General features: G+C 40.3%; 1 protein-coding gene across 4 annotated transcripts in view; it reads left to right on the plus strand.

Annotated features, from left to right (window-relative positions):
• The window catches only part of TRPM7 (transient receptor potential cation channel subfamily M member 7), a 77,215-nt gene that overhangs the window by 35,847 nt on the left and 22,413 nt on the right, over positions 1–18,955 (plus strand). For 3 of the 4 annotated variants that reach the window (XM_053365101.1, XM_053365100.1, XM_053365102.1), the window contains 16 exons: positions 1,795–1,969; positions 2,222–2,345; positions 3,574–3,646; positions 4,905–5,005; positions 5,679–5,813; positions 7,719–7,772; positions 8,305–8,445; positions 9,862–9,996; positions 10,589–10,869; positions 11,470–11,698; positions 12,868–13,023; positions 13,116–13,259; positions 13,362–13,490; positions 14,162–14,446; positions 17,832–18,006; positions 18,784–18,910. In XM_053365101.1, coding sequence (XP_053221076.1) covers positions 1,795–1,969; positions 2,222–2,345; positions 3,574–3,646; positions 4,905–5,005; positions 5,679–5,813; positions 7,719–7,772; positions 8,305–8,445; positions 9,862–9,996; positions 10,589–10,869; positions 11,470–11,698; positions 12,868–13,023; positions 13,116–13,259; positions 13,362–13,490; positions 14,162–14,446; positions 17,832–18,006; positions 18,784–18,910 — 2,464 coding nt within the window. The remainder of the gene's footprint in view (positions 1–1,794; positions 1,970–2,221; positions 2,346–3,573; positions 3,647–4,904; positions 5,006–5,678; positions 5,814–7,718; positions 7,773–8,304; positions 8,446–9,861; positions 9,997–10,588; positions 10,870–11,469; positions 11,699–12,867; positions 13,024–13,115; positions 13,260–13,361; positions 13,491–14,161; positions 14,447–17,831; positions 18,007–18,783; positions 18,911–18,955) is intronic. The other variant, XM_053365103.1, reaches the window with a different exon arrangement.

An 18,955-nucleotide genomic window follows, 5' to 3' on the forward strand; every position in this document is an offset into this window, starting at 1 on the left:
TACCCGCCCCCATCCAATGCATCACACACCAATATCTCTGCTTAAATTGTATTTCATTCCTTTTGAGATTGAATCCTAGTCTAATTGGTTTCAGACATAATAAAGGTGCACAGCAAATAATAAGTATGAGTGATTTGCACTTCTAGTCTTACTTGCACTCTATAACAACAGAAATTCTTCTCTCTTTGGGGGCAAAAGTTATTGTGAGCATGAAACGCTTAGATCTGTGTGTGAATAACATAAGGAAACCCTGACCTTTTTGTACTAATCTGTTTTTTTAAAAAAAGATATTTATTAAAGTTTCCAATTTTTTATACAAACTTTTTGTACTAATCTGTGTTGCGTCAGTCACAGATTAGCTGTTAAGCATCATTTGTACAAGCTGGCTTCTGGGGAATATAGTACATCTACTCCCAAAATGTTTTTAAAACCAATTATCCTGTTTTGACTAGGAGTTGGTAAAGAGAAGCTTTATAGTGCTTCCGTATTCTGTATTTGTTGTAACTATGGGCTACATTTTTACTGTGTACAGTTATTATGTGTTTACAGCTTCTCTTCCATTTGTGTTTATGCTGACACAGTTGGCTGCAGTTTAATTAGGCCTTTGAAATGTGTAAACCACACTTTAGCCCTTGTGTATGATTAACAGTATTAAAATGTGTGCTACTCAGCCTCTTAACTTGTTTTTGCAATAGAAGGAATAAAGTGAGTCTAATATTATGTTAGAGGGATGTGGGTGGCGCTGTGGGTTAAACCACAGAGCCTAGGACTTGCCGATCAGAAGGTTGGCGGTTCGAATCCCCGCAACGGGGTGAGCTCCCGTTGCTCAGTCCCTGCTCCTGGCAACCTAGCAGTTCAAAAGCACGTCAAACTGCAAGTAGATAAATAGGTACCGCTCTGGCGGGAAGGTAAACGGCGTTTCCGTGCACTGCTCTGGTTCGCCAGAAGCGGCTTAGTCATGCTGGCGCATGACCCTGAAGCTGTACACCGGCTCCCTCGGCCAGTAAAGCGAGATGAGTGCCGCAACCCCAGAGTTGGTCACAACTGGACCTAATGGTCAGGGGTCCCTTTACCTTTTTAATATTATGTTAGAAATTTTGAGCAGTATTTATGCTTACCGCTGCTGAGGAAGATTAGTTTTTGGTGAAGATTTGTATGCATAGTTAAAATGTATTGCCCTTGAACTGCAGAGAATGACTTTTTTGTATATTTTGTATTCACATTTTTAGTTCCCCAAAAGACCTTTCCAGTTCCTTTACTTCGGTAGGGCTGTCAGACCTGAAGCATTTAGTTTTTGCAGTGTGACTGTGTGTGCCTTCAAACCATCACCCTAGGCAGATGCTGAACAAATGTTTGCTAAAGTGTGGTCAAATGTTTGATGAGTTCTTGGACTCATGGAGAGTTGCTGAATAAGATTTTCACGTGAACAGAGTGAGGAGCTTCAGTGCTTTGTATAGTCCATATCCCCTTCCCATGACTTGGACGAGTAGAAAAACTGTGCAAAACAGTCAAAACCATGAAATAAATTGTATAAAATAACAAATCCTGCAATTCTGCTTAATTTATACAGGCTGCATAATTGAGCTTTTCGTTGCAGGGCTTAGCTTAGCATTTTTAAAGAATAACACTTCTGTTCTAGATATACAAAGCCCTGTGAGTAGCTCCAGTTCTTTATAAACATTCTTTGAGTATAAGTCATTCTTTCTGAGTTGAGTTTTAATGAACTGTGCTGTGCTTGTTCTGAAAAAGACATAATGAAAAAGAATTGCATTTTTGTTTACCTCTTTTGTCTAGGAATTGGCCAGGGTGTCCCTGTGGTTGCACTCATATTTGAAGGTGGCCCCAATGTTATCCTCACAGTTTTGGAATACCTTCAGGAAAACCCACCTGTGCCAGTGGTGGTTTGTGAGGGAACTGGCAGAGCTGCAGACATCCTAGCTTATGTATATAAACAAACAGAAGAGGGAGGGTAAGTATAGAAAACTGCCTTCTGCTGAGTCAGAACATTGGTCCATGTAGCCCAGTATTGTCTTCTCAAAGTAGCATCTGTCCAAGGTTGTTTTCCCTGCCCCCCTCTTGCTACTTGAGATCTTTTCAATTGGAGTTGCTGGGGATTAAACCTGAAACCTTGCCCTCTAACTCCTGAGTCACACCCCCTCCACTTGATGGGAAGAATACTTCACATGGTTGCCTGTTTCAATTGATTCTTGTTTCGTCTCAGGAATATCCCTGATGGAGCAGAACCTGAAGTCATTTCAACCATCAAAAAGACATTTAATTTTGGTCAGAGCGAGGCAGTTCATTTGTTCCAGACCTTGCTGGAGTGCATGAAAAAAAGAGAACTTGTGAGTAAATCTCTGCATACTATACCATGACAATAGGGTTGTGTAGTAACACTCTTTAGTATTGTACTTTTCTGAATAAATGTTTGATTAATCACACCAGCTATGAAAAATTAAAATAGACCAGCCTTCCCCATTTCTCCAAACCTTCCTCCAGAGTCTGCCATCCTAGGGCCAAGCTCCAAGGTTCCAAAGCAGCAATGACAATAACTTAGTTGGATGCAACCCCACAAGTTGATGCCATGTCTGAGCTGAGCCTCGTTTCTTTCTAAAAAATATGTTTACGCTTTCCTTTTTTCCATTGGGTTGATATTTATTTTTTTCTTTCAGTCAAGATCCAAAGATCTGTGTTGTACCTGCAGATCTTGAATAAGTGTATTATCAAAACCAATGAAGGTTTAAAAAAACCAAACATAATGCCAATCTATTGTGTGATGATAACATATTGTGAACCCTGGAGTAGGTTACTGCTTTCAGACTCCCTACTTGTCTCATGTGTTACAATTCCCTCTCTTCTTGGTTTATGACAAGCTGTCATTTGCTGATACATCTGAATTAGCAAATTAAAATTTGTGTCTGCTGTGCAATTGCTATTTGATTCTGTGATGCTGATTTCTAACACTGGCTTGCAAGGCAAACACAAACAATGTCCTGTGATTCATTTGAAACAGTGAAGTATCGTGTTTTCTTGTTTCAAACAAAGAAAGGATGGAGGGAATTGTTATATAAAAATTCAGACCTAACTGCAGGCTCATGCATATAAAGCTTTGGTTATATTTGAACCACTCCACTGCAAGATGAGTGCCGCAACTCATAGATGTCTTTGACTGGGCTTAACCGTCCAGGGGTCCTTTACCTTATCTTAAATGCTTGTCAGTGTGTGTAAATTTTAATTATATTGATGCGTTGTGAGGCACATGGCATTAACTTTTCTTTTAATTGGAATTTGCTAAGCTTTAAATGGTGGTCTCTGAATTACATGTGTAATAGTACTATATTGGTAGTACTATTCTGCAGTTGTTAACTGTAGAATAGTACTGCTGGTTATTAACTGCAGTTAATTATTCTGCAGTTTTAGAATTCTGTATATACAACAGCAGATTATTTTAATGCATTTTCTTTAGTTTTGTTATGGTTTATGGCTAGACAAATGAACTGTTACAAATCAACTATATGTAAAGGAACTATTATGAGATTGAAAAATCCCCCCCCCATATAATTTTCAAAACAGATCACTGTGTTCCATATTGGATCTGATGAGCATCAAGATATTGATGTTGCAATCCTTACAGCGCTGCTAAAAGGTGAGTTTTTGACCTTAAAAGCATCTCATAATTAAGCATGCACTGATTGTTTTTGGGGTGGGGACGATGGGCTTTCTGATTGCACTGATGGGAGTTGTAGTCACTCAGCATCCTTGGAGGACCAGGTTGCCTACCACTGGTTTGCATAGCGTCGTCTCATCCTACATAGCCATTCAATATAGCTTTGTGATAACTTCATAAAACTCTTCCAAAGTGAGTGCACTGCTTTCTGGATATGAATAGGCAAACAATTTCTCTCCTTTTCACAGTACCATCCAAAATATTACTGGGGACATTGTTGTGGTTATTTTATTATTATTATTATTCCATTATTATTATTATTATTATTATTATTATTATTATTATTATTAATTATTAATTTGATTTATATACCACCATTTATCAGAAGATCTCAGGGCGGTGTGCAACATAAAGAACATGTTTTAATGAAGCATAATAATAGAAACACAATACAAACCATAATAATAGACAGCATGATCAGTCCTGCCTCACACACACATTTAACAGGCCGTAGATTATTTAATAGCTGAAGGAATGTTTTTGCCTGGCACCTAAAGACATGTAATGATGGTTGCCGGTGAGCCTCTCTGGGGAGAGTATTCCACAGATGGGAAGCCACCACAGAAAAGGCCTGTTCTTGTGTTGCCACCCTCTGAATCTCTTGGGAAGAGGAGGACATAGAGAAAGGCCTTGGTTGACAAGCATGGCCCAGGTCAAGTAGCATGGTGAGAGGTGGTTCTTAAGTATTGAGGTCCTGAGCGATTTAAGGCTTTATGGGTCAACACCAGCACTTTGAATTGGGCCCAGAAACTGACTGGCAGCCATTGCAGTTGGGCCAGGATCAGTGTTATATGCCCAAAACATCTTGTTCTGGTGAGCAGTCTGGCCACGGAATTTTGCACCAGCTGAAGTTTCCAAACTGTCTTCAGAGGCAGCCCCATGTATTACTTATTGCAGTAATCCAACCTAGTGGTTACAGAGCTTTGGCCACAGAAGTTAGACTATCCCTGTTCAGATAGAGGCATATCTGGCCACCAGCCAAAGCTGATAGAAGGCACTCCATGCCACCAGGTATTAAAAGAGGGCATATCTTTTTTCCAGTAGATATGTTCTATTTTACCATGAATTGTATAGGCTATGCATTATTTCCCTAGCATAAGCTAAGGCATGAAATCAGCTGAAAACAAAAATTGTATGGTGAACAGGTTTGAATTTGTTTTCTGTGTTTGTTTTCTAGGCACAAATGCTTCTGCGTTTGACCAGCTTGTCCTTACACTTGCGTGGGACAGAGTTGACATTGCCAAAAATCATGTTTTTGTTTATGGACAGCAGTGGCTGGTATGTAGACATGGTGGTTCATAGCGGTGACTTATTAATAAGATGTTGAATTATTGTTAAGGAATCGTCTGTCAAAACCATAATGCTCTGGTGTAGACAGAAAGCTTCCTGATCACCTAATCATACAGTCTCAGACACTCTTTGCCTTTCCCTCTCCTGTGCAAATTGCCCCCTTTCCCTGTTTGGAGCAAATTATATTTTGCAGACAACTGTACTTAGTGCGAAGATGAGTACTAAGAGCATAATGTGAACCAGCAAGCTGCTCAATAATCACGTTGCAAGGTGATTGAGCAGGTGTGGTTGCCATGCAACTTCAGACACTCTTGGATCTCACTAGTAATTTAGGCCCATTTCAATCTGGTTTCTGAACTGGAGATCGTTGGGGAGAAGAATAAGGAAGTGCAACCCTGTCAGCTCTTCTGGATTTCTGTATGCTGTTTGTTATGATTAACAGTGGTATCCATTTAAACTAAGTGAGCATTTCACTGCAGATACGACTTTCAGACTTCAGTTGGCACAAAATAAAGTTCCTTGATGCAGAATTCAATCTCTTAAGAGGTGCCCAGATGCATAAGGAACAAAACAACTTTCCAAAATATATAGTAGACTTTGGCATACTAGTTTTCTCATTTCTCATATTATTTCAATTTAAGGATTGTCTCTATTTCTTCAGGTTGGGTCTTTGGAACAAGCTATGTTAGATGCCCTTGTGATGGATAGAGTTGCCTTTGTGAAACTTCTTATTGAAAATGGAGTGAGCATGCACAAATTCCTTACAATTCCCAGACTGGAAGAACTTTACAACACTGTAAGTGGATGTTAATTCTTATTTTTATTATTGTTATTAATTACACCCATTAGTTACTTTTTTGCCATGTCAACAGAGTGATTTGCAATATTTTAAAAGCAAGAAACCCCATATACATACATTAAAAGCAACATTAAAAAAACAACTACAATGAAATATCCCACCTACATGAAAAGGCAATAGTTAATTAAAAGCCAAGTGCCCAATTAAAAAGGAATTGGTTTTGCCTGGCACCTAAAGATATTTAATGATGGCACCAGATGAGCCTTTCTGGGAAGAGCATTCCGCAAGCAGGCAGCCACCTGTTTTCATGTTGCCACCCTCCAGATCTCCATGGAGAGGGCACACAAAGATGATGATCACAGGGTTCAGGTCGGTTCATATGTGAAATAAATTTAGCAACAACAATTCTCTTAAGATTCCCAAGTTGTATTTCTATTTCATCTATAATTTTCATATAAAAACATGCATTCAAAGTGAAATACTGTTTGAGATTAATTTGGGTAACAATTGAGGGGGGTGTTTAATGGAAGGTTGTCATTTTTATATCAGTAACGGTACAGAATTTTAGGTGTAAAACATGAGCCTTCATTCTGATTGTGCAAGCTTTTGGAGCACGCATTGAAGAAAATAATATTATCCTGCATTCAAGAGCTGATCTCAACCAGCTTATGATGATGGCATTGAATTTACCTGTGGAAATTGAAATGCTGATTGCATCTTTTGGATATAAATAAGCTTATAGGGAATTTTTAATTACGTCCGCCTCTTGATGCTGTTGAAGTGTATGCTGCTGTTGCTAATTTTGCTTTCTGGTCTTTGACCACAATAAAGATTTATTGATTGCATCTTTTGGAAGGGCCAAATAGTTGACATTTCTTTCAAAAGGCTAAAAAGTGATAAAATCTAGCTCAAGAGAAATGAGTGTGTTTTGAAACAGCAGAGGACTGAGAAATTAGATTCAAGCGATGCTAGACAAATTAAGGAAGGGAGCCAGTACATGCAAACCCTCCTTACACTTTAGATGATTAGCCCCAAAATTATTAAGGAGAAAGTCTAGAAGGGAAAGGGGACGCGGGTGGCGCTGTGGGTAAAACCTCAGTGCCTAGGACTTGCTGATCGTGTGGTTGGCGGTTCGAATCCCCGCGGCAGGGTGAGCTCCCGTCTTTCGGTCCCAGCTCCTGCCCACCTAGCAGTTCGAAAGCACCCCTAAGTGCAAGTAGATAAATAGGTACCACTTTATAGCGGGAAGGTAAACGGCGTTTCCGTGTGCTGCGCTGGTGCTGGCTTGCCAGAGCAGCTTCGTCACGCTGGCCACGTGACCCGGAAGTGTCTCCGGACAGCGCTGGCCCCTGGTCTCTTAAGTGAGATGGGCGCACAACCCTAAAGTCGGGCACGACTGGCCCGTATGGGCAGGGGTACCTTTACCTAGGAGGGAAATTACAGCTGTTACTGGAGCTTTTCCCTGCCAGTTAGTGCCTTATTTTGGGTTACGGATTAAATCCTTCGGGAAGGATGGACATCTTTTACTGACTCACAGGATTCTTCTAAGTGAAAAATACAAAAAAGCTGTTAATTATCAAAAGATCAGTTTTTATTTTCATGTTTGCAGGGGAGCATAGTCTTTATGCCTGGTGAAAGCTTTGGTTAGCTAGAGCTGTTCTAGAAGTATAGCAAATTAAATTGTTATAGTGCTTCTCTTGGTTTTTTTTTAAAGCAGCAGTCAAATTATTTAATCATGTAGAAGATAGTGCTTCTGTTTTAATTTAAAAAAATACTGAGTTATGTAGAACCTGGATAATTGAAAAAACAACAACACAATTTTGCAATCTGTCATTCTACTACTTTGTTTTGTCACATGCCTCAGTGTATCTAAAAGTCTGCATTCTTCTCTTCTACATCAAGAAACAAGGCCCAACAAATCCAGCACTGCTTCATCTTGTTCGAGATGTCAAACAGGTAGGGCTCTTGCTAAAATACTTCAACATCTCTAGATGCACACAGACAAGAAACTACGTTTTCACTTCTCATATAGTCATTTTACTAATAACATTTTAAGCACTTACTGTGGTGTGTATAGTGGAGAACTTGCTTTCGGGTAATGTAAGAATTTTAGAACGTCATTCACAAAAAAATGGGTGTACTTTGCTTCATGTTCAAATGGATGCTTGTCCATAGCTACATATTGCTTCATGTCCTTTCTGTGTTTGAAGGACCTCATGCACAGAAGGAGGAACGGCATGCATCTGGGCTGCTCCAAATACTCCAACCATAGTTTGGTGTTGCATCTAAATTGAGATGTGGAGTCACTTTGTTAGTCCATGTTGCCCAACTAGCAGTGAGCAGGTGTCTTTTCCTGGGGGGTGCTTGGGACCGTACACAGAACCACTTTCATGCAAAACATCCCTCACTCTCTTTTTGCAGAATGACATCATGTGATACAGAGATTGCCGCATGTATTAATGCTAAGTTAATACTGTCTTGTCCCCAGGGAAACCTTCCTCCCGGATATAAACTCACTTTGATTGATGTGGGGCTTGTTGTGGAATATTTGATGGGAGGAACCTACAGATGCACCTACACACGAAAACGCTTCAGAGTGATATACAACAGTCTCAGTGGCAGCAATCGGGTATGTGGTTTCTTTTTTCTTTTTTAAATAATGCATAAAAGGTAGTACAGTGGTACCTCAGGTTACATACGCTTCAGGTTACAGACTCAGCTAACCCAGAAATAGTACCACGGGTTAAGAACTTTGTTTCAGGATGAGAACAGAAATCGTGCTCCGGCGGCGTGGCTGCAGCGGGAGGCCCCATTAGCTAAAGTGGTGCTTCAGGTTAAGAACAGTTTCAGGTTAAGAACGGACCTCCGGAACGAATTAAGTACTTAACCCGAGGTACCACTGTATTTAACCTTTTTAAACAATTCAGTTAATGTAAAATAACAGCAGCTCATTTCTTAGACGGGTGTTTCTCCTAAGTTCTCTAGAGTGTTTTGTGTACTTGGAACTGTACCAATATATGCATGTTTGCATCTGTCTCGAGACATGGAGTGCACTGCCTGGGCCTGCAAGTGTACTAAAATGCATAGTAGTTGTCATGGATTGGTTAGACACAGGAATGGTGGTAGGAACCAGCTTGAGAACCACCAAGGGAAGAAGGCTCAGAATATAGGGAGTGGTGGGACGACGATGAGTGGTCAGAGAGAGAAGATAGTGAAGAGAAGGTGTCGGAAGCTGAAGATGTAACAGGGCTTAGTGCACTAGGAGAGTCTGTGAAACAGAGAATCATAGGCAGAAGCTGAAGCAGATGAGTGGAAGAAGGGAGGTCAAGAGGCAGAGATGCGTCACGCTTGTTAAGAGTCACGGGTTTTTTCTCCTGCTGCGACAAGCTCCCCCCCCCCCCATGACTCCTAGAACCAGGAGAGACATGAAATGGGAGGAACCCTGGAGAGAAGGAGACATAGACGGCAGGGACCTTTAGTCTTGGTAACTGATTTCATGTAATAAGACCTACAGGGAATGAGCTGCTGTGCTCCTTAGGCCTGTCACTCAGCCAAGTCTGTGGAGATAATGTTTTTTTTTCTAATAAAGAATTAGCTCTGACTTTGAACTGTGCAATTTACTGGTCTGCTTTCTCTGTGACAGTATCAATAGTAATATACTGGACATGATCCAGCTGCACTTAAGTGCTTCGATTTTTGCTGGATTGTGCCCAAAGCATTTTGGATTATTATCTCAACAAATATTAAAAGAATATTGCAGGGTGGGCCACTATCATTCTAACATTGTAGGTGGGGATTGAGTCTGAGAGACCTTGAATTGCCCTAGAGGTTTCCAGGAAGCTTGTAATCGACATGAGAGTCGAACTGAGACTCTTCACAGCTTATATTCTCACCACTAAGCAAAAATAAACTACTTTGTCTTGGCTATATACAAATATTTATGGTTTTGTCCTTCAGATAATGAGTTACTGTGTATCTCAATGATTTCACATAATTCAGGCACTTACTACATTATAATCATGTTTTTCTGTTTCCCCACCACCAGCGGTCTGGGCGAAATGCTTCAGGCAGCACCCCTCAATTGCGTAAAAGCCACGAACCTTTTGGTAACAGGGTGGATAAGAAAGAGAAAATGCGGCATAATCACTTCATCAAAACTGCCCAGCCTTACAAACCAAAGGTATGAGGCACACAGCTGCCCTTGAAGGAGATGAAGTTGGAACAGGGCTCTTGTTTTCGTGATGTGATCTTGGCATGTACGGAGGTGTACATAAATAGTGCATTGTACTGTACTTCTTGTAACAGCCTTTAAAGCACACATGCCATAATTGAAATTGGAGTTGCAGAAGTGATACAGATAATCACTATAATTGTAGCAATTCCTTTTCTGACACATGCAAATGAGCTGAGAAATTTCGAAAGCTAAATGAAAGTTCCTTATCTCTGATTTTGTGGCCGTGGAACCTTGCTTGTATTTCCCTCTTTTGCTTCGGAGATGTTCACATGGCATTTCTTTATAGCAAGGGTCTCTCTCAGGCTAAAATTACCTTATTTGTGGGTGGAGCTGCTAATTTTGATACTTTATGATATATTACTTCAGTTATTTTGGTGTCTTTCTTTGAATGATTCTTACCTGAAATAATATCTTACTGGTGAGTTTTTAACAAATATCTGATGTCTGAGTATCACATTTCACTGTTGTGTTTTCTCTTTAAACTTTATAATTCTAGCTGCCCTTGTAAAACCTTTAAATTACTACCTTTTTTTTAAAGGCCGATAACACTTCAGAAGAAGGAAAAAAGAAGCAAACCAAAGATGACATAGTAGATATTGATGATCCAGAAACGAGACGCTTTCCTTACCCTCTGAATGAGTTGTTACTGTGGGCAGTACTAATGAAGAGGCAAAAAATGGCTCTTTTTTTCTGGCAACATGGTGAAGAATCCATGGCGAAAGCCTTAGTGGCCTGCAAGCTATATCGTTCAATGGCCTATGAATCAAAACAAAGTGACCTTGTTGACGATACCTCGGAAGAACTGAAACAGTATTCAAAGTAAACATTCTATTTTGTTAAAATCCTTAAGACAAATTTCAGCTTTTTGTTTCCTAGTAGTTGCTAGAAGCTAATGCTGAAGATGCAGAAATCGAAGAATGTCAGGTTGGGCTTTTGTAGATGATGGAGTTTAACCACAGTGCCATATGCATTTTTTTCTGTTCATTTCCCATAGCTGTTATCCACTCACCCTTTTTGTCTGTTCTGGCTGGTTAATTACAATCTCCTACTAGCTTTTCTAAAATTGCAAATCCTTTTTAAAACCCTGAATTATTTTTGTTCTGGTTAGATGTCACTTCCTGAAATCCAGCAACAGATAACTGGTCCAGGGAAATCATGGGTATAGATGCAGAAGAATGCATCAGGTGCACCTTTTAACTCACTCAGAGTAACAGGGAATTGCTGAGATGAAACCAGTTTTCTTTTTGGCCATACAGAGTTGTATCCACGGGTGTCTCTCTTACAACAGTACTAAGCAGGTGCTTCCATTCAGTTCAGGAGGTTCAGTGTTTGAAGTCTAGTATGGGTGAAATAATTGGCATATTTAATATGTTTGTGCATCTTTAACATTGTATGTCTTGTGATTTTTGCCCCCCACAGTGAGTTTGGGCAGCTGGCAGTTGAGCTATTAGAACAGTCATTCCGACAAGATGAAACTATGGCTATGAAGTTGCTAACTTACGAGCTAAAAAACTGGAGTAATGCCACCTGCCTTAAACTAGCAGTGTCTTCACGGCTTCGCCCTTTCGTAGCTCATACTTGTACACAAATGTTGTTGTCTGATATGTGGATGGGAAGGCTGAACATGAGGAAGAATTCATGGTACAAGGTAACTAGTCTGTAGATAATACCTTCCTTGGAATCCATTTTTGCTGTTATTTTAATAATGTTTAAGTGAAAGGGATATGTTGAAAGCATAGTCATGCAAAGTTTTCTTCACTGTAATCTTTATGTAGGCTAAGCAAAACAGCTCTTTAACATAATCAAAGTGAGAGGTGATACTGGAATGAACAATAATTTTTTTTTGATGTTTTATTATCTTTTTTAAAAAAGGTACAGAAATGTAGAAGGCAGAAACCAGGCAAGTAGCCCTTAACCAGAGGTGGATACTTAGATCATCATGAGAACTAATCTACTACTAAAAATGTAGTGGTGAAACATTAACAGACTGAAACCCCCTTGTAAAATTGAAATGTCTTTATGCTTTCTACGGGTAGTAAAGTAAAAATTGATGTAGAAACTTCATATTTATATTTTAGTAGCTGAAGCTGAGCAAGTGAGAAGGCTTAACAGAATTCAGACAAATCAGCAGGATGTGAGTGGGTGTAGGTTTTCAGCATGGCATATGTCAAGTAAGCCATATAGTCTGAATTAACAGTAAGAGGTGTGTTTCTCTTTGTATACTGCACTGAAAATTTGCCCCACTACGTTAGAATATAATAAGAAAATGATTATGTAAAAGTACCGTGTTGATACCGGTCATCCTCAAGCATCATTTTGAAGTATGATGTGCTGTTGTCTGTCTTGTGTTCCAATTTGTCATCTCTAACTTGCTTTGCTAGTCAACTAAGAGTAACACTCATTTTATGAAGGTGGGTGGGTGGGTGTGCTTCAGAATCTATGATTCTTCAATGGCATCAGGGAGATATGCCTTCTGCAGCCTCTACACAGTCTAATACTGATAAAAGCATTAGGATGAGGGGTAGAAATCCATTTGAGCACATTTTGTCTAACAACTTTTTAGAAATTGCAGATATTTTCCCCTCAAGAATATTATGGAATGTTCTATGTGTATCTGTAGTAGTTAATTTTTTAAAAAACCTAATCATTCTTCTACATCTTTTACTTGCTACCTGACAGATTTTGCTGAAATGTGAGAGAGGGGGGAAGAGGGGACTTCTGTGTGCTGGATAGTTCTGATTTTTTTATTTTATTAGAAAAATGTGTTAGTGAATGGGAAGTACTTTTTCTTAATAACTTGATGTTCACATCTTACAGGTAATATTGAGCATCTTACTTCCCCCTACTATACTAATGCTAGAATACAAAACCAAGGCAGAAATGTCCCATATCCCACAGTCTCAAGATGCACATCAAATGACTATGGAAGACAGTGAAAACAACTTTCAAAACATAGCGGAAGAGATACCAATGGTAATTCTACACACAAACACTAACACGTTTTTAACAACGAAGACTAACTTTACTCTCATACATGATTTTAAATTGTGTTATTTTAATGTTAGGAAGTGTTTAAAGAAGTAAGGGTCTTGGACAATACAGAAGGAAAGCATGACATGGAGGCAACAGTAAAACCCAAGAGGCTTCCCATTACGCGAAAGTTTTATGCCTTCTATCATGCACCAATAGTGAAATTCTGGTTTAACACGGTGAGTTTTTTGTTTCTATGTTTTGTTTTGGAAAAAGAACTCTTTTTTGAAAAAAAACCCTACTTTTCTTAATATATATTTTCAACGTTTTACTTTTTATAGTTGGCCTACTTAGGATTTCTGATGCTTTATACATTTGTGATTCTTGTGAAAATGGAAGAGCTGCCCTCAATTCAAGAATGGATTGTCATTGCATATATTTTCACGTTGGCTGTTGAGAAGATTCGTGAGGTATATTTGCATTTGTAACGTGCTCTTTAATGCAGAAGAGGATTTAAATATACTTTCAAGAGTCAGCATAAATACGCTGTGCAAAACTTGTTGCCCTCCAGATGTTTTTGGCCTACAACTCCCATCATCCCCAGCTAACAGGACCAATGGTCAGGGATGATGGGAATTGTAGTCTCAAAACATCTGGAGGGCTGATGTTGAGGAAGCCTGTGGTAGGGTATTGATGCAGTACTTGTTTTCTGCAAGTCATATGTTGTAAATTGGGGGCTTGCCACATGCTCTTTCCTCTTCCATTTTGTTGGATTCAAATTCCTTTCTCTGTTTATTAGCTTTTAGCATGATGAATGCAAGCCAGAGTCCCTCATTACTGTAGTTCAGGCATAGGCAAACTCTGGCCTGTCAGATGTTTGGGACTACAATTCCCATCATCCCTGACCACTGGGTCCTGTTAGCTAGGAATGATGGGAATTGTAGTCCCAAACATCTGGAGGGCTGGAGTTTGCCTATGCCTGCTGCAGTTCATGGAACCACTTCCTACCATGGCTCCAGTCTTTGATTTACATTAAACTTGTTTTGTATCGATGTATGTACATAACTGCTACCTGCCTTTTAGTGCCTTTTGATGTAAGACAAAATGAACTGTACCCAATTTCTCATTATTTTTACAACAGATCTTTATGTCAGAGGCGGGCAAGATCAGTCAAAAGACTAAAGTGTGGTTTAATGATTACTTCAATGTCAGTGATACTGTAGCCATTATCACATTCTTCATTGGTTTTGGACTAAGATTTGGAGCACAGGGAAACTTCAGTGAAGATACTTACAATTCAAACTACGTTTTCGTTGCTGGAAGGCTAACTTACTGCCTGAATATAATCTTTTGGTATGTGAGATTACTGGATTTTTTGGCTGTAAACCAACATGCTGGACCTTACGTCATGATGATTGGGAAAATGGTAAGCTTTTTTCCTACCAAAATTAAAATTGTGGTGCGTGGGATGATGATGATGATGATGATGATGATGATTTATATTCCACCCAATACTCAGAGGTCTCAGGGTGGCTCACAGAATAAAATCAAAATATAAAACCACAAAATACATAATCAGAATAAAAACAACAACCCAATAAACCCCCTCTCCCCCAAAAACCCACATTTTAAAAGGGCATAGGATATCAATCAGTTCAACCAAAGGCCTGGTTAAAAAGGAATGTTTTTGCCTAGCACCTAAAGGTATATAATGAAGGTGCCAGGCGAACTTCCCTGGGGAAAGCATTCCATAGATGGGGAGCCACTGCAGATAAGGCCCTGTTCTCATGTTGCCACCCTCCAGACCTCTTGAGGAGGAGGCACACAAAGAAGGGCCTCAGAAGATGACCTCAGGGTCCAGGTAGGTTCATATGGGAAGAGGTGGTCCTTGAGATATATTTTAAAAATATTTTATTTGCAAACATTTCAGAAGTGTTGAATTTTACAGTCATTTGAAACAGGTATTCCCCCAATAAAGATGGACAGCTGTGTATTGTTTTTTCTAAGGCAGTTTGCTGTATGTGTAGAAAGAGGACAGGTGGAGAAAAACAAGAAGCCACAATGTTGGCATGTGGGGTATTTCACACCATATGATCAGTTTGAAATATTGTAGCAGGAAGTTCCACAAGTTCCCCAGTACTCCACTGCTGTAGGCACTCAGACATTTACACAAAAAGTCTCTTTAAGTTTATTCAGAACTTAGCAGTTGAACACTGAAGTCACAGATACATACTGCTGTTTCAAAGACTGGCTGTCCCTAGGTGCTTGCAAAAAGGGGGAAGTTAGCTGTGCCTCAGAGAAGAGCAGGGATATTGCAGATTTATTATTATTATTATTATTATTATTATTATTATTATTATTATTATTAAATTTATACCCCGCCCATCTGGCTGGGTTTCCCCAGCCACTCTGGGTGGCTTCCAAAAGAATATTAAAATACTGTGATACATTAAACATTAAAAGCTTCCCTAAACAGGGCTGCTTTCAGATGTCTTCTAAAAGTCTGGTAGTTGTTGTTCTCTTTGACATCTGGTAGGAGGGCGTTCCACAGGGAGGGCGCCACTACCGAGAAGGCCCTCTGCCTGGTTCCCTGTAACTTGGCTTCTTGCAGTGAGGGAACCGCCAGAAGGCCCTCGGTGCTGGACCTCAGTGTCCGGGTAGAACGATGGGGGTGGAGACGGTCCTTCAGGTATACTGGACCGAGGTCGTTTAGGGCTTTAAAGGTCAGCACCAACACTTTAATTGTGCTCGGAAACGTACTGGGAGCCAATGTAGGGTTTTCAAGACCGGTGTTATATGGTCTCGGCGGCCACTCCCAGTCACCAGTCTGGCTGCCGCGTTCTGGATTAGTTGTAGTTTCCGGGTCACCTTCAAAGGTAGCCCTACGTAGAGCGCATTGCAGTAGTCCAAGCGGGAGATAACCAGAGCATGCACCACTCTGGCGAGGCAGTCCGCAGGCAGATAGGGTCTCAGCCTGCATACCAGATGGAGCTGGTACACAGCTGCCCTGGACAGCTGTGAGTCCAAAACGACTCCCAGGCTGCGCATCTGGTCCTTCAGGGGCACAGTTACCCCATTCAGGACCAGGGAATCCTCCACACCTGCCCGCCTCCTGTCCCCCAGAAACAGTACTTCTGTCTTGTCAGGATTCAATCTCAATCTGTTAGCTGCCATCCATCCTCCAACTGCCTCCAGACACTCACACAGCACCGTCACCGCCTTCACTGGTTCTGATTTGAAAGAGAGGTAGAGCTGGGTATCATCCGCATACTGATGAACACCCAGCCCAAACCCCCTGATGATCCCTCCCAGCGGCTGCATGTAGATGTTGAAAAGCATGGGGGAGAGGACAGAACCCTGAGGCACCCCACAAGTGAGAGCCCAGGGGTCTGAACACTCATCCCCCACCACCACTTTCTGAACACGGCCCAGGAGGAAGGAGCGGAACCACTGTATGACAGTGCCCCCAGCTCCCAGCCCCTGAAGACGGTCCAGAAGGATGTTATGGTCGATGGTATCAAACGCCGCTGCGAGATCCAGCAGAACTAGGAAACAGCTCTCGCCTTTGTCCCTAGCCCGCCGGAGATCATCAACCAGTGCGACCAAGGCAGTTTCAGTCCCGTGATGAGGCCTGAATCCCGACTGGAAGGGATCCAAATGGTCCGCTTCTTCCAGGCGTGCCTGGAGTTGTTCAGCAACCACTCGCTCAATCACCTTGCCCAAGAATGGAAGATTTGAGACTGGGCGATGGTTGGCCATCGTGGCCGCATCTAAAGATGGTTTTTTAAGAAGCAGTTTAATAACCGCCTCTTTCAGCGGGTCTGGGAAGGCTCCCTCACAGAGGGAAGCATTCACCACCCCACGAAGCCCATCGCCCAGTCCTTCCCGGCTAGCTTTTATAAGTCAGGATGGGCAAGGATCAAGGAGACAGGTGGTTGGTTTCACTCGTCCAAGCAGCTTGTCCACATCCTCGGAGGTAACAGATTGGAATTGATCCCACGCAATTTGACTAGACAGGACTCTAGCACTCTCCCGCCCCAGCCCTGCTCCCACGGTGGCGTCTACATCTTCCCGAATCTGAGCGACTTTATCTGCAAAAAACTTTGCAAAATCATTGCAGGAGATCATGTGGCCCGTACTGAGCCGATTGGCTCAGATTGAAATGCATGCATCTGATTGGGGTGAAATGCTCCTCACAGTCTTGTCCTAATTCTTGTCCTAATTCTTATGGAAGTTACAGTGCATTTCTGAGGAACTCAAGGGAACTAAAGTCAAAATGGAAGTTCAGAGTGGCCACTTGCCCTCCCTAAGCCACTCTTCCTGGAATTATTATTTATATTATATTATATTATATTATATTATATTATATTATATTTATTATACATTTATTTAAAAGTTAGCCCTTGGGATGGGTGGAATGTAGAGATTATTGTGATTGGCTGTGCTGATGAATACTGGAGGTTCTCGACCCCTATGGTTGTAATTCATGGGCAGTCATTTAATTTTATCCCGATTCTAATTTTTAAGCTGTATTTTAATCAATTGTTTGATAGTGCTTTAATGTATTTGATATTTGATGTTAGCCACCCTGAGCCTGTTATTGGCCTGGGAGGGCAGGGTATAAATAAAAATTTACTTACTTACTGTCCAAAGGTGATTAACCAGTGGAGATGGACAAAAACAAGTCCAGAGTGCTTCTAAATGTGTTGAATATGAATGTCAACAACAAAGAAGGGGTTGGGCTGTAGTTTGGAGGGCTTAAGTGAGGGGTCTCCACTGTTTTAACTGTCTCTTAACTCTGTTTTAAACAGGTGGCCAACATGTTTTACATTGTAGTAATTATGGCACTTGTGCTGCTCAGTTTTGGAGTCCCCAGAAAGGCAATACTTTATCCTAATGAAAAACCATCCTGGGTTTTAGCAAGAGATATTGTCTTTCGGCCCTATTGGATGATCTTTGGTGAAGTTTATGCCTATGAAATTGATGGTAAGATATTTTTATTCCTTCTATTTATTAGCAGGCGAGGGGCACTTTTTCTTGTGTCTAAAGAGCACAGAAATGGGAGGGCTAATCTAGAATCTATATTTAAGTCATAATGATTTTATTGCTTTATTGATTTTTTAAAAAGTTTTTGGAGTTCAGCTGTGTTTTATCTAGATTGTTGTATGCCCCACAGAGTGTGATGAAGTGTTTCATAAACCTTTCTAAATAAATAAAAATGAAAGGATTATTCTAATGTATGTAATATTAAGGTATTATTTTAAACCGGGGGGGGGACCTAAAATAAAAAAACATGTTTAAACAAATTTAAAATCTCTTTTGATTTTTAAAATTTTAGTTTTTCATCTATAGTGATGCATGTATTTGTTCAGAATATGAAAACAAAATTATTTTGGTAAACATGATTGTATTATGGAAAAGTGGGATATACATTTAATAAATATGGAGGAATTTTATTTTATTGAAAAGCTTTATTTCTTTTTCATTTTGAAGGGCATGAACTGAAAGACAGTTCTTAACTGATTTAAATAAAGTTTCCAGTTGCTGAGGTTGGAAGTTTGGGTATTTAATGCCCTCAGACCTGTTTTATTCATAAATTTTCTGTTTAGGGCTAAGCTGTGCAGCGGCCTCTGCTACTTGTGTGTTTAAAAAAGTATAGGTGATAGTATTTTGTTGATGCGCTATAAAGAGCTTTGCTTCTAAGTAACAAGTAAACTACTAAATCTTGTCAAAAAATTCTTTTTCTTTTCTTAATCTGCAAAGTATGTGCAAATGATTCCCAAACAATCATACCATGTGTGACTGGAGCATGGCTGACACCCTTCCTTCAGGCCGTCTACCTTTTCGTGCAGTACATTATTATGGTCAATCTTCTCATCGCCTTTTTCAAGTATGTTTTTCACGTTTTAAGTTGATATTAAATCAGTGCTTTAAA

This window comes from Podarcis raffonei, chromosome 14, assembly GCF_027172205.1.
Source record: "Podarcis raffonei isolate rPodRaf1 chromosome 14, rPodRaf1.pri, whole genome shotgun sequence".
Lineage (NCBI taxonomy): Eukaryota > Metazoa > Chordata > Lepidosauria > Squamata > Lacertidae > Podarcis > Podarcis raffonei.